The sequence below is a fragment of the Ruditapes philippinarum genome, unplaced genomic scaffold (genome assembly GCF_026571515.1).
Source record: "Ruditapes philippinarum isolate M1 unplaced genomic scaffold, ASM2657151v2 ctg1548_1_1_1_1, whole genome shotgun sequence".
NCBI classification, from domain to species: domain Eukaryota; kingdom Metazoa; phylum Mollusca; class Bivalvia; order Venerida; family Veneridae; genus Ruditapes; species Ruditapes philippinarum.
Genome location: NW_026859508.1, coordinates 24094 through 38388, shown reverse-complemented (window position 1 = coordinate 38388; position 14295 = coordinate 24094). Strand labels below are relative to the sequence as shown.

At 34.1% G+C, this 14295-nt stretch overlaps 1 protein-coding gene across 1 annotated transcript in view; it reads left to right on the top strand.

Moving 5' to 3' along the window:
* The window catches only part of LOC132756742 (trifunctional purine biosynthetic protein adenosine-3-like), a 42624-nt gene that overhangs the window by 10511 nt on the left and 17818 nt on the right, over positions 1–14295 (top strand). The window contains exons 2-10 of the mRNA XM_060747874.1: positions 2496–2640; positions 3628–3750; positions 5490–5637; positions 6200–6311; positions 7350–7418; positions 10535–10660; positions 11528–11615; positions 12149–12234; positions 12896–13064. Of these exons, the coding sequence (XP_060603857.1) occupies positions 2496–2640; positions 3628–3750; positions 5490–5637; positions 6200–6311; positions 7350–7418; positions 10535–10660; positions 11528–11615; positions 12149–12234; positions 12896–13064 (1066 nt within the window). The remainder of the gene's footprint in view (positions 1–2495; positions 2641–3627; positions 3751–5489; positions 5638–6199; positions 6312–7349; positions 7419–10534; positions 10661–11527; positions 11616–12148; positions 12235–12895; positions 13065–14295) is intronic.

Below are 14295 nucleotides of genomic sequence, written 5' to 3'. Positions count from 1 at the left end.
ATGTCCTTTTTTTACTAAGTTTCATAATTATGGCTCCCATATAGTTTAACAGCAATAATACTTATAGAACCACAAGGAATGAACAAGTAAAGATGACAGTTATAAATGACGATTTCAGTTGTAAAAATATTGGTATGTGGACAAATAGTTTTGTGGACGTTTATAACAAAAATATCAAAAACAACAACAAAAACAGGTACAGCTGTAATTATTTTTATTTCAAATTCCGTTCAAATAATTTAACGTATAATAACATTTAAGGCGACAATTGTGGTCAATTTTTCAAGTCATTGTGTAAAAAAGATGACGTTAAAAATAATAAAACGTCTATTATTTTTGGAGGTTAATTTATACTGACCAACTGACCATGGCGTTCCACCGCGGGAAACGGGTGACTGATTTTATCGATAAATGAAGAACGGTCGTCAGAATTTTGTCCGCGGTGGAAACAACTGAACACCGGGGATCGCGGGGAAATTAGGCTTCTCATCGCGGACGAACCCCCGCGTTTGTCCGCGATAAAAAAAAATCGTCCGCGGTGGTATCGCGGAAAAAGCAAAACCCGCGGTGAGCGTACTGTAATATGCTTTAAAGAAATATTTTTAAGGGACCTAAATGACCGCAAGATACTACATTTTACATGTAAATACATTAAGTTATTGTTACATTAAATCATTCAAGCTGTTCTGTTGGCATTATCGTCATACAGATCATATTTAAGCATATTTTCCTTGATCATATCTCATGTTAAGATGAAAAGAAAAAAAGTAACAAAGAAAAAAAGCATATTTAATAAGGAAATAAAGTCCATCTTGACTATAATAGAGACACCTGGCTATGTTTTGTTTTTCTAATAGTAAAAACTTTTGAACTACTTAAAACAGTGTACACATGCAATTTCTCCTTACATCCAATACATATACATGTACTTCAATGATGTTATTTTCATAACTACTGAAGACAATATAGTACAAATAAATGACATTTAATTGCTTAGATATTTCCTAAATCCCTGGTTATAGTACACATCTATATTTGATATATATTTCGGCCAAAGATCTGAACTCGACGTATACTCAAATTAAGCTGAGGTTACGTATGCTATTATATGAAGGCAATGTGATTTATTAGACAAAACGAAAAATTCTTTATATTAATTTTACCACTGATAACATCTGTGTCTCTGATTTTACACATAACATTTTTCAGAAAGTGCATTTTATTCCTCACTCTTAATTTTAAGGGGCAAAATTCCCTTGGCCAAATAAATTATTTGGAGCTCTGTAATAGAAAAATTACTGTATAAAATATAAACAGTGATAAACATATGGGTCTTATAATTCCAGGAGATTGCAGTCTCCGGGATTAGACCCTGATGCATAATTTTCAGGATAAAAAATCCCGGAGATTGCAATCTCCCGGATTAGACCCTGATGTATAATTTTCAGGGGAAAAGTCTTAAATAAAATAAACTAAAGAAAATGGAATGAAAATTATATAGTTGAGGCGCATCATGACAAAACCAACGTAATGCGTTTGCAACCAGCATGGATCCAGACCAGCCTGTGCATCCGCGCAATCTGATCAGGATCTATGCTGTTCGCTTTAAAATCCTATTAAAAGTAGAGAAACTGATGGCGAACAGCATGGATCCTGATCAGACTGCGTGGATGCGCAGGCTTGTCTTGATCCATGCTGATGGCAAACGCATTACGTTGGTTTTGTCATGGCCCAGCTTATATAATTATACTCCTGGTTTAGGCCTGAGGATCTGTTCTACTGGATCGACTGGAGATAGATAAATTTATCCGACCAGGCTTTATTTAATTGATAATATACTAAAGACAGTAGCAGGATAAAGCTCTCAAACTCTACCACTTGTACTGCTTGGGCACTTAAATATTTTTTCCTCATTGAATTAATGAACAGTGTTGTAATGTACTTCAAATATGTGTGCATATATAAAGGGAGGGTTTCTTTACGAATATAATTAGCTAGCAATGTTTAAGTAATATCATATACTGGTACTGTACTTAAAGATCTTGTATGTGCTGTAATTAAGGTTACCACACTAAGTGAAATTTTATATATGTATATAATTATGCTTCTAAAACAATTTTCAAACATTGAAGAATATGTAAAATATGTACTGCAAATATGTGTCCACATAATATGTAATCATTGAAATAAATGCATTTATTTCTTATTGAAAAATTTGACTTAGACTTTATAGAAATTTTTTCTAATTACCTCCCTTTATTAACATAAAATGTAAATGCGGTAATAACTTTACAAATAATTGTTTTTGGAACTTACAATATTGATTAATCTTCATTTGACAATTAAATTTATGATATAAAACCATAAAAAATTTGTGTAACAGGATCTTTAATGTGACAATATCAAACTTATCTTGCATATATCATCATACTCGGCTATGACTAAAAAACTAAACTGCACTTGTTACAATTAAATTTGTTTTGTTTTTTCATAAGATGTCTTTAAAAGTTCTTGTGGTGGGTGGAGGTGGCCGTGAACATGCGCTATCATGGAAACTTGCACAGTCATCAGAGGTCAAGGCAGTTTATGTTGCCCCAGGAAATGCTGGAACCGCAAAATGTGGAAAAATTGATAATGTTGGTGAGTATTTAATCACTTAGTTTTTGTTTGCAATTATGCAATATATTTATAGCTTTTGTTATAATTATAGAAATATGTAAAAATATAATTACTAGTGATAGTTTTTTTTTCCATAATAATTTCAGAGCTATAATTACCTTGACTATACAAAGTTATATAATTATGGAGAGCTGTCCTACTTTTTACATAGTTTTGTCTTCCTTTACTGTGTCCAGTATTTAATAAGTTGAGCACACTGCCCGACCTCTGTAAATGTCCTGTTTTATTGAACACTGTAGACCCCCACTTTGCCGATTAATAGTATAATATAAGTACAGTATAATTATCACATTCTACAGAATCACAGCTAGGATGGACAGTTGTTAACTGTTGTTGTCAACAGTTTGTGAATTTTCTGGTTACTCACATATTGCCTTGTAGATGTAATGAATTTAAAACAGAAAATTAAATGTATCTTAAAGGCACATTATGTCTCAGAAACAAATAAATTTTTCTCAAGAACGTTGAAACATAAATTTTGTAATGCTTTAATAATGGTTTTATTGCATTTTAGATGCTTGGTATCGGAAGAAAAGTAGCACAAAATATGAAATTATTCAGTCATATATTCCCATTTAAAATAGTATATTAGTATATTATTTTCCCAATTCACAGGAAAAATGTCCTAATTGAAAGTTAAAAAATTAAAAATATTGAACAACAAATTCTATATTTTTTTCTAATTAGGGCCTCTTCACTGTTATAGTACTTAAATATTTGAAGATGCCATCCTAAACAGTGATTCTTTGCATTCATTTAATCATTGCAAAATTTCAGTTGTGTATTTTTTCCCTAATTTTTAACAAAACACCACTGAAAAATTCCCAATTCCATGGGTATGTGTCATGTTCCCAAAGTCCTGGAAAAAAAAAAGCCAGCCATTTATCTCTTTAAGTTATTTTCATTATAACGTTTATGTATAATTAAACAACTATTATTTTCTGGCAGAGATAAATGTGAAGGACTTTGATGAAGTAAGTAAGTGGTGTAAAGACAATGAAGTATCTATGGTAGTTGTTGGCCCGGAGGACCCGCTAGCTGCTGGGATCTCTGATCATCTTACTGATGAAGGTATAGTATATTATACAGTCATATAGAATGTTTGTTTGTTTGATTGGGTTTTATGTCACACCGACACAGTATAGATCATTTGGCGGTGTTCAAGCTTTACTGGTGGAGGATTATCTCGGGTGCCCTTCCGTGCATTATTTCAGGCACCCGAGTAGAACCACCGATTTTCCGTAAGCTAGCTGTCTAGCTTCCTCACATGAAAGAATTTAGAGTACCTGTCGAGATATGTGTATGTTAATACTGTTGAATATATAATTATTATATATTTCATAATATGTACTGCAAAGGGTTTCCATATTTTGTTAGGCCAGAAGAAAAAAAAACATTATATAGTCCATTTTGTCAGAGACAAGGAAGTGTCTTTAGGAACATGTTTTTTCCCTTTATATGTTAGCAGGGCATGAGATAATAGATGAGTAGGTTGAAAATGTCACCTTAGCTCTATAATCTTCACCAATTTCAAGAGAAGATTATCATTAATGCCACCAAGTTTTAAAGAATGATACAATCAGAGAATAACATTTTCAATGATTTTTTTGGCGTTGTTTGTACTAACAATCTTAGATGGTGTGATTTAGTAATAGATGGAAGTATTCCGATTAATTCTTTGCATGAAATTTGCATGAATATCAGCTCATGGAATTATTATTTTATTTGTAATCTGAGTGTAGTACTTTTACAATATAATGGTATTATAAGAATATTTTAGATTTGAAACTTGTGTTTTACATGAGGGAGTTTTATGTGTGATGTACATTGTGTGATCTGTCTTTATGAAAATCATGAGGTTCAAAAACAAATTATAGATCAAAATACTTGTACACCGAATATTACATTATAATAATCTCGTGTATAAATTAGGCACAAGATCTAAACATAGTAACATCGCTGTTACATCAGCAACATTGTTTTTGATCATACGAAATAAATGCAGCGCCATAACAAAACCAACATAGTGTGTTTGTGACTGAGCATGAATCCAGACCGGCCAGCGCATCCCCACAGTCTGATCAGGATCCATGCTGTTCGCTATCAGTTTCTCTACTTGTAATAGGGTTTGTAAGTGAACAGTGCGGCTCAAATTTTCTTCCCATGTGGTTGTATATAAACATGTGTCAATTGGTCATTATAGTTAGCTATGTACATTAGTTTCTTTTATGAAATATGTTGTTTAATGCCTTTACTGTTGTATAACTAGTAAGCAACGTGTACTTATTTATTACTCTATATGGTAGAGCTGTCATTGATTCAGTGCAAAGCATATTGCCAATACATCAATATCGGATGACCAATATCGGTGATACATCAGTATATTGATGAATATTCCTAATTTCTTGTATAAAATTCACATTCATACCTGTTTAAAGTTTTTAGTAAAATACATGTTCTGGTCATACAAATATGTTGTGTCCTGTTTATAAATGTCCTTTGCATGTTTTTTTTATGAGCATTTTTTATCACCACTGCAATGAAGTGTGTCCATTTTGTACCAACAGCTTAGTCCTTGACATGGCCACCTGCTTTTGTATATGTTTTGGGTGAATTTTTATAATTTATGGACATTTAAATAATTAATCAAAATTTTTGATTTTCAAATGCATATTGATTATTGATCAACAGAAAATTATCAAGGATACATTGATATTGTCTCTATCGATGACGGCTCAACTGGAAGGACTTCAATATTTTGATATTATTTGATACCTTTAAACAAACTGTATTCCTTATCTTTTCTCAAGGTATAATGTGTTTTGGACCAAGCCAAAAAGCATCTCAGATAGAGTCAAGTAAAGAGTTTTCAAAGAACTTCATGAAAAGGCACAATATCCCTACAGCTAGATTTTCCTGTTTCACAAATACAGAAGATGCTATAAACTATATAGAGAGGTATTTATGGGCTGGGTGGGGGGTTATGTTTGAAAGATGTCTTACCCCTTACCACGATAAATATCTTTAATGGACTTGTCAGTCTTTCAGTTTGGATGAAAATATTCATCATTCAAGAGAAAAATTCTAAATATGTACTGGCTGAATAGTGTAAAGTGCAGACCATGTAAAATACAGCACAGATATGTTGGCAGATCTTGGTCTATATCTTTGACCTGTTGTTGGTCAGCATGCGCCTGTTTATCCAACTTGATGCAACATTTAAATAAATTGTTAGGTAGAATATATTGAAGTGAGTTTATGAGAAATAGAATGGCAGAACTTTTCTTATTGAAGCAATTGAAATAATATGGCAAAGACTTATTATAGATGTGTGTCTTTAATTGCTTGTCAATCCAATAATGTGTAACTTATAAAAAGACTTGGTAAGATGTTTGCATACCTGACACTAGTAGGCTTTTCATGAAATAGTTAAATTGTTTAAACTTGTTGTGTTCCTCTCATATTAGTTACTTTAGTTATGTTTGTATATAATTATGGTACAATATATTTGATATTACAGCGCAGACTTTCCGGCTTTGGTTGTGAAAGCATCCGGGTTGGCTGGTGGGAAGGGCGTTGTCATTGCAACCAATAAGAAAGAGGCATGCCAAGCTGTTAGAGAATGTTTACAGGTACATTAGCGTTATTAACCCTGAAGGAGTGATAATTTTCAATCAATGTGTTTTCTTCCTGTTTACTTATTAAAACATTTTAGTCAGATACCGTTAATCAAAAAGCAATTCGTGATTTTTGTGGGATAGTAAGTCGCTTAAATAAGATATTGTTTAATGCTGATGTAATACCCACTCCTTCTCCTCCGGAAACATTTTGCTTCCGTTTGTCCTACGTTTTTCCTTGAAACATTCTGGTTTCACTTTATGAAAACTTTTTGTTTTTTTTTATCCCTCAACATTCTTAGAAATGGTATGGCTTCATATGCCCTTCTTATTTCCTTGAAATTTCATCAAAATATTGCCACATAGAAACATATCTGCAAGCATAACAGGGGAAAAGTGTTTACAGGTACAATGGAAAGGTATATCTCATTGCAATTGGCAAATATTTGCCTGGAACATGGTATAGGTTTATTATTCAAACAATTGAAATTATTGAAAAGTATAACAATTTCATAAACACATCTAACAAAGTGACTCATTCAACCGTATACAAATTTTACATGATCACCCAATCTGATAGCTATCTGAAAAGATAAAACTATGTTTTTAGATCTGTATCCAAAGGGGCATATTTGAATTAGTGGCAACAACTCAGTTTTAACCGTTAGATTGAGGTTTTGCTGCAGCCCGCCTAGAGTTCGGTCTCTCTCTTTTAAAATTTGGTTAAATTCATACCTAAAATCTTGCCTTCTGGTCGCCCGTAGTGCAGTCAGAAGCACTCTTTTACCAGTGTATAAACGGTGTATCCAACGAACAGTTCAAAAATGCTTTTCCCGAATAGAGTCTGAGGCTAGTAAAAAGTGTACAGGTCCATGTTGAATATTTTGAAGGACTCTACTAATCATTTTTCACAGATATGACTAATTTATAAAAAGACACTGCTGTTGCCATTTGTATTAAACTATGCCCCTTGTATTTCACTCCCTACCTTTCCTGTAACTAATTTCAGTACAATAAAGCAGAAGTATAAAGAAAACTTTTTTGTTATTTTAGGAGAAGAAATTTGGTGGAGCCGGTGACACAGTTGTTGTTGAGGAGTTGTTACAAGGTGAAGAAGTCTCTGTAAGTATACTGCAAAATCATTATGTTTTGCGGGAATTAGATTAAATATTCATGGTTTTAGTGGAAGGGTCAATCCAAAAGTTTAAGATCCAACAAAATTTGATTTCAACTGCTGTAAGATTATTTTGCATCCTGTTATTTATGTTTTACGTTTTGAGAAAAAGAAACAACAAAACTGTCTGTGAATTTAAGAACCCATGAAAATGTTCTTACTGTCAAAACCATAAGATTTAATGCCCACAAAATAAAGTGAATTCACAGTACTTAAATGATAGGTGTCTGGTACTGTTACATGGAGTTGGTGACAGAAAGCCTATATAGACAGTCGTTGTCTGTTCTCTGGTTATTATGTTTGTGTTAAAATTATGTCTGAATATGGTAATTATTCCCCTATAGGTTTTACAGGAAGATATTTCAGGTATTTCCATCCAACTGTCTCTTATTGCATCTGTCTGAAGAAATTTGAAGTCAGTTAAAACTCAAAATGTGCTAGATTGATGATACTTAGTTTGTGTATAGAAGACCATAATTGAGCCGCGTCATGACAAAACCAACATAATGGGTTTGCCACCAGCATGGATCCAGACCAGCCTGCGCATCCGCTCATTATGATCAGGATCCATACTGTTCACTATCAGTTTCTTTACTTGTTATAGGGTTTGTAAGCGAACAGCATGGATCCTGATCAGACTGCGCAGATGCGCAGGCTGGTCTGGATCCATGCTGGTCGCAAACCCATTATGTTGGTTTTGTCATGATGCGGCTCATATGATGATATTGTGTATAGAAGTCCATATGAAGATTATGCATATCATTTAAAGTTTTTCACCGGTCTATTTGTCTGTCATCCTGTGTGTCCAAAGAAATTGGATCCTAACTTACAAAGTACAAACATAAAGCTAGGCTGATGATTCTTGGTATGTGAATAGAAGAACTTTAAGAATAGAGATTGTGCTCATCACTGCCTGTCATTAAGTCAGTTAGAAAAAATATGGATCGTTATTATGTCAGTCAGAAAAAATATGGATCGTCATTATGTCAGTCAGAAAAAATATGGATCGTCATTATGTCAGTCAGAAAAAATATGGATTGTCATTATGTCAGTCAGAAAAAATATGGATTGTCATTATGTCAGTCAGAAAAAATATGGATCCTGCCTTTTACTCAAAAGTTAGTTTGATGATACTTGGCCCAGATGGAGAATAAATTCATTTAACACATTATTTTATTTTTAAGAATAATCGAGCTAATGCAGTCACCCATTTGTCGGCGTCGGCGTCCCTGTGGTTAAGTTTTTGTATGTAAGCTGGTATCTCCATAACTACTGAAGGGAATGGATTGAAACTTCACACACTTGTTCTCTGTGATTATCTAAGATGATTGGCACAAATCCCATAACTCTGATTTGCTTTTTTTCATAATTATGCCCCTTTTTTCGACTTAGAAATTCTTGGTTAAGCAGTGTCTATTCTAGGAATTCAAAAATAGGGGTGATTTTCCCCCCTCTATTTCAAAAAAGGGGGCGATTTTCAAAATCAAGGGGTGCCAATATAAACTGCTACTGTTAAATCGTCTGCATTAAGTTTACACTGAGGCGTTCAACCGATGAAATATTTAAAACGAAAATATTCATTTAAGGCAGCTGAAGTTGACCTCCCTTTATTTATGAACGAAAACAAATTATTATAGAACTGTCGCGATTGATTATCAAGGGATTGACAATACAAACAATCGACCTATCTTTTACGTCTAGATCGTAGCCAAGCTAGGATTTCTTGATTATTTACTACACTAAAATGGCGCCCAACTGTCAGACCTAGCACACTAGTTCCGGTAGGTACAAAACATTCCGTTAATTTCCGTCAACTCACGTAACCAGTACCATACAGTACTAAATTATTATAATTAGCTTACAGTTACCTCCCTTCAGTTTCCGGTGTAAATGTAAACAAAACAACCAAATAAAATGCGAAATGGAATTATGCTTGCTAGGGATCACTTTATTTCCAGAATTTTTTACGATTTTATTAACTTTTTTTAGATGCGCGATTTTCACTCACATGATTTTGAATTGTGCGCAATCTTTGAAATATTAGCGTGAATCGCGCAATCGCGCGTCCTAGAATAGACACTGGTTAAGTTTTTGTATGTAAGCTGGTATCTCCATAAATACTGAAAGGAATGGATTGAAACTTCACACACTTGCTCTCTGTGATTATCTAAGATGATTGGCACAAGTCCCATAACTCTGATTTACTTTTTCGCATAATTATGCCCCTTTTTCGATTCATAAATTCTTGGTTAAGTTTTTGTGTGTAAGCTTGTATCTCCATAACTACTGAAGGGAATGTATTGAAACTTGAAGGGTTTGTACCTTTTCGGACAATTTTATGTATTCATATAGGTAAGCATTATTATACTCAATGAAACACCCTTGTGACAAATTTTCGAATGGTCGAGCGTTACTGTCCTCCGACAGTTCTTTACATTCTGTAAAGTTTATTTCCATGTTATTAGCTCTTTATTTATATGTGATCTTAGTTATGTCTGCATCATAAAATATATACTTGACTTGAGCAGTTTTTATAAATATTTTGTCCTTTACAATATCAGAATTGAAAGTATAGTACAGCCATTAAAATTTCGGATCAGAAAGAATACAATCTTTGTCCCCTGTATAGTTAAGTCAGCTGGTCCATACTTATAGTTTGTTCTAGCTCTGTATTCTTGGCTGACAACAGCATTTCATCTTGATATATCATATCCCCAAAATACATGTATATATAAATGAATGTAAAGTTCTAGAAATGAAAGTTTGTTCTAAGAATTCCAGCATGATCTTGGCCGATAATGCTTTTTACTTCTATATTTGAGCCGCGCCATGACAAAACCAACATAATGGGTTTGCGACCAGCATGGATCCAGACCAGCCGCGCAGTCTGATCAGGATCCATGCTGTTCGCTTACATACTCTATAACAAGTAGAGAAACTGATAGCGAACAGCATGGATCCTGATCAGACTGCTCGGATGTTCAGGCTGGTCTGGATTCATGCTGGTCACAAACTCACTATGTTGGTTTTGTCATAGCGCAGCTCATTTTATTGTTCATAACAGATTCTGGCATTTAGTGATGGCACAACAGTGTCTTTGATGCCAGCAGCACAGGACCACAAACGTCTCCTAGACAGAGATGAGGGGCCAAACACAGGTGGAATGGGGGCTGTATGCCCTTATCCAAAGGTAACTCATACACAAAAAAATATACACAACAACAAACTTAAAAGTAGTATCAGTATTACAGAACAAAATATTGTACTGAAGGGTTCTTATGCTACATATATGCATAAGGGCTACATATATATTATCCTTGTTCTAATGAAATAGAGTTATGACTTATTTAGTAATTCCATTACTTTGTGGTTGCAACATGTAAATTAGTTTCTTATCATGCTTTACATGTCTATTGCTTTGTCAATTAACTGTTATCTTTTGATAATGAACTAACTGTGCCAATCATTCACAATATGCTGATTATATGGCATGCTATACAATGATTATATGACATGCTATACACTGATTATATGACATGAATGACTCTGATTGTATGGCATGCAATACACTCATTATATGACATGCAATATGCTGATTGCATGCAATACACTGATTATATGGCATGCAATATGCTGATTATATGGCATGCAAGATGCTGATTATATGGCATGCAAGATGCTATTTATATAAAATGCTATACATTCATTATTTGGCATGCAATACACTGATTATATGGCATGTAATATGCTGATTGTATGGCATGCAATACAATGAATGTTGATAACATAGTATCCAGAGATTCAAAACTGGCAGCATATGCTTGTGATATGCATGTTCTTGGTTAATGTTAACCTGCTTGCACAGATTTTAAGCAAGGATAATGGTATGTCTATGCCAGAAGTCTTAATATGATTTATACATTTGGCTGCTAAGTTTTGTCTGTAGATGTATCCACTTCAGCTTATAATGAACAGTTCCAAATTCAAAAGGAGGACTAGTCCATTATATAAATATTGTGGTGTCAGGGTGAATAAACAAATTTGTTGGATTTTACAGGTTGGATTCTCAGACTTGAAGAGAATAAGGGAAGATATTATGCAGAAAACTATTGATGGTCTTAGAGAAGAGGGTATACCATATGTTGGTAGGTGTTTTGTTTGACACCTTGTCACCTGCTGAAAAGTAACCATGACACTTTCTATCTTGATTATTAAAAGAATATCTAGAGCTATTGTACACACATTTATGTCAGCATCACACTTTGTTTAAATCTTTTTGCATGAAAGTAAAATTGGTATCTCCAAAAACCTGAAGAGAATGGTACGGACCTTTACACACTTGTTCTCTAATTATCTAACATGACAGGTACAATTTTCATAACTCTTACGGTTTTACAGAGATATGTCGCTTTATACAGGAATATTCCAAATTCTCACAAAGGAGGGCAAGTCGCGACTCTAGTAACTTACAGATTTCTGGTTGTATGTGTTCCAGCCATGTTGCAGGCATGCTGTTGTATCTTTGGTCAAGTAACCATAAAACTGGTTGCTTAGTACTGGTTGGTCCCAGAAACAGATTCAGAAGTGTGTTTATAAGCTTATTATACACTATTATTTTATAACGGAGACAAAATTTTAGCAACCTTAAGGGTTTAATACATGTATTTTCATGTTACAGGTGTGTTGTATGCTGGACTGATGATGACAGACGATGGTCCAAAAGTTCTAGAGTACAATTGTAGGTTTGGAGATCCAGAGACACAGGTTAATACTATTTTAGTTTATGGAAGAGTGATAAGGGGTTATTTCACTGTACATAGACTTCATGGCGTGGTTCTGTCAGCCCAGAAATGTAAAGCAAATGATTTGATATTAGATCTATATTAATATCATCCCACTTATGAGGGTGAAAGGGCGAAATGTTCACCCGAGACAAGTGTTGTTAACCCAGATGTTAGCCTGACATGACTAACATTATCTCATCAAGCGTTAACATTTTGTTCTATAACTCATTATGGGACGTAATATTCATTGGTGGGATATGATATATATTTTTTATTATACGGAACAAACTGAGACATCTACCATCTAAAACCCATAACTTGTTATGTGGATAAGGGCCATTTGGTAATGTTAGCGGATCAGAATTGATGATGCCATGTGAAATCCGGCTAATACGGGCTATATACATGTTAGGTTTAATATAGTTGTATGTCTCCCCTAAGATAAAAAAGTAGTGAGCTAACATAATTGAATGATTGAAATAATAAAATACGATGTTTACTATTTGTCCGCCTACTTCCAAAAAAAACCCCAAAAAACACACACACACTCAGAAATTCTCTTAATTTTCAAGATTATCTGTTTAAGATATCAATTTGTGAACTTTGAAAAGTATCCATTAACAATTCTGAATATCTTTCAGTCCATTCTTCCATTGATGAAGACAGACTTGTATACAACATGTGAGGCCTGTGTTAAAGGTACCCTCAGTGATAATGTACCCGAGTATGATCTCAGTAAGAAAGTACTGGGTGTCGTACTGGTCAGTGGTGGGTACCCAGGTTCATATAAGAAGGGATGTACTATCACAGGTAAGATGTCTGAACAAGAATTTTAGACAAACTTTTTTATGCCCCCGCCATGTAATGGCCGGGGCATATAGTGTTACCCTGTTCCGTCATTCCGTCCTTCCGTCCTTCCATCCTTCCGTCCTTCCGTCATTCTGTCATTCCGTCATCATCAGTTTTCCGTTCATTATCTTAAGAAAGGTTGGGCACATTCAACTCAAATTTGACATATGGATATGTCATGAGAAAATACAGGTCAAGTTCGAATTTGGTCATGGTTCGATGATTTTTGGCAGAGTTATGCTCCTTTTACTTTGAAAATTATATGAAATTTCAGTTTCCGTTCATTATCTCAAGAACGGTTTGGACACATTCAACTCAAACTTGACATATGGATATGTTATGAGAAAATACAGGTCAAGTTCGAATTTGGTTATGGTTCGATGATTTTTGGCAGAGTTATGCCCCTTTTACTTTGAAAATAATATGAAATTTTCAGTTTCCGTTCATTATCTCCCCAACGGTACAACACAATCAACTCAAACTTGACATATGGATATGTCATGAGAAAATACAGGTCAAGTTCAAATTTGGTCATGGTTGATGATTTTTGGCAGAGTTATGCCCCTTTCACTTTGAAAATAATATTAAATTTTCAGTTTCCGTTCATTATCTCCCTCAAGGTACAACACATTCAACTCAAACGTGACATATTGATGCGTCAAAGGAATGCGCAGGTCAAGTTCAAATTTGGTCGTGGTTCGATGATTTTTGGCAGAGTTATGCCCCTTTTACTTTGAAAATAATATGAAATTTTCAGTTTCCGTTCATTATCTCCCTCAAGGTACAACACATTTAACTCAAACGTGACATATGGATGCGTCAATGGAATGCCCAGGTCAAGTTCAAATTTGGTCATGGTTCAATGATTTTTGGCAGAGTAATGCCCCTTTCACTTTGAAAATAATATGAAATTTACAGTTTCTGTTCATTATCTACCTAACAGTGTTACATATTAAATTTTAATTTGACATATGGATATGTCAAAGGAATGGGCAGGTCAAGTTGGAATTTGGTCATGGTTTGATGGATTTTTGGCAGAGTTATGTCCCTTTCACTTTGAAAATAATATAGATACATCTTAGGAATAAGCAGTTTAAGTTTGAATTTGGTCATGGTTCAATGATTTTAGACAAACTTATCTTTCCTGAATGTTGGAAAAATTTTGAACTTTCAGTTTCAGCACTCATTCTTT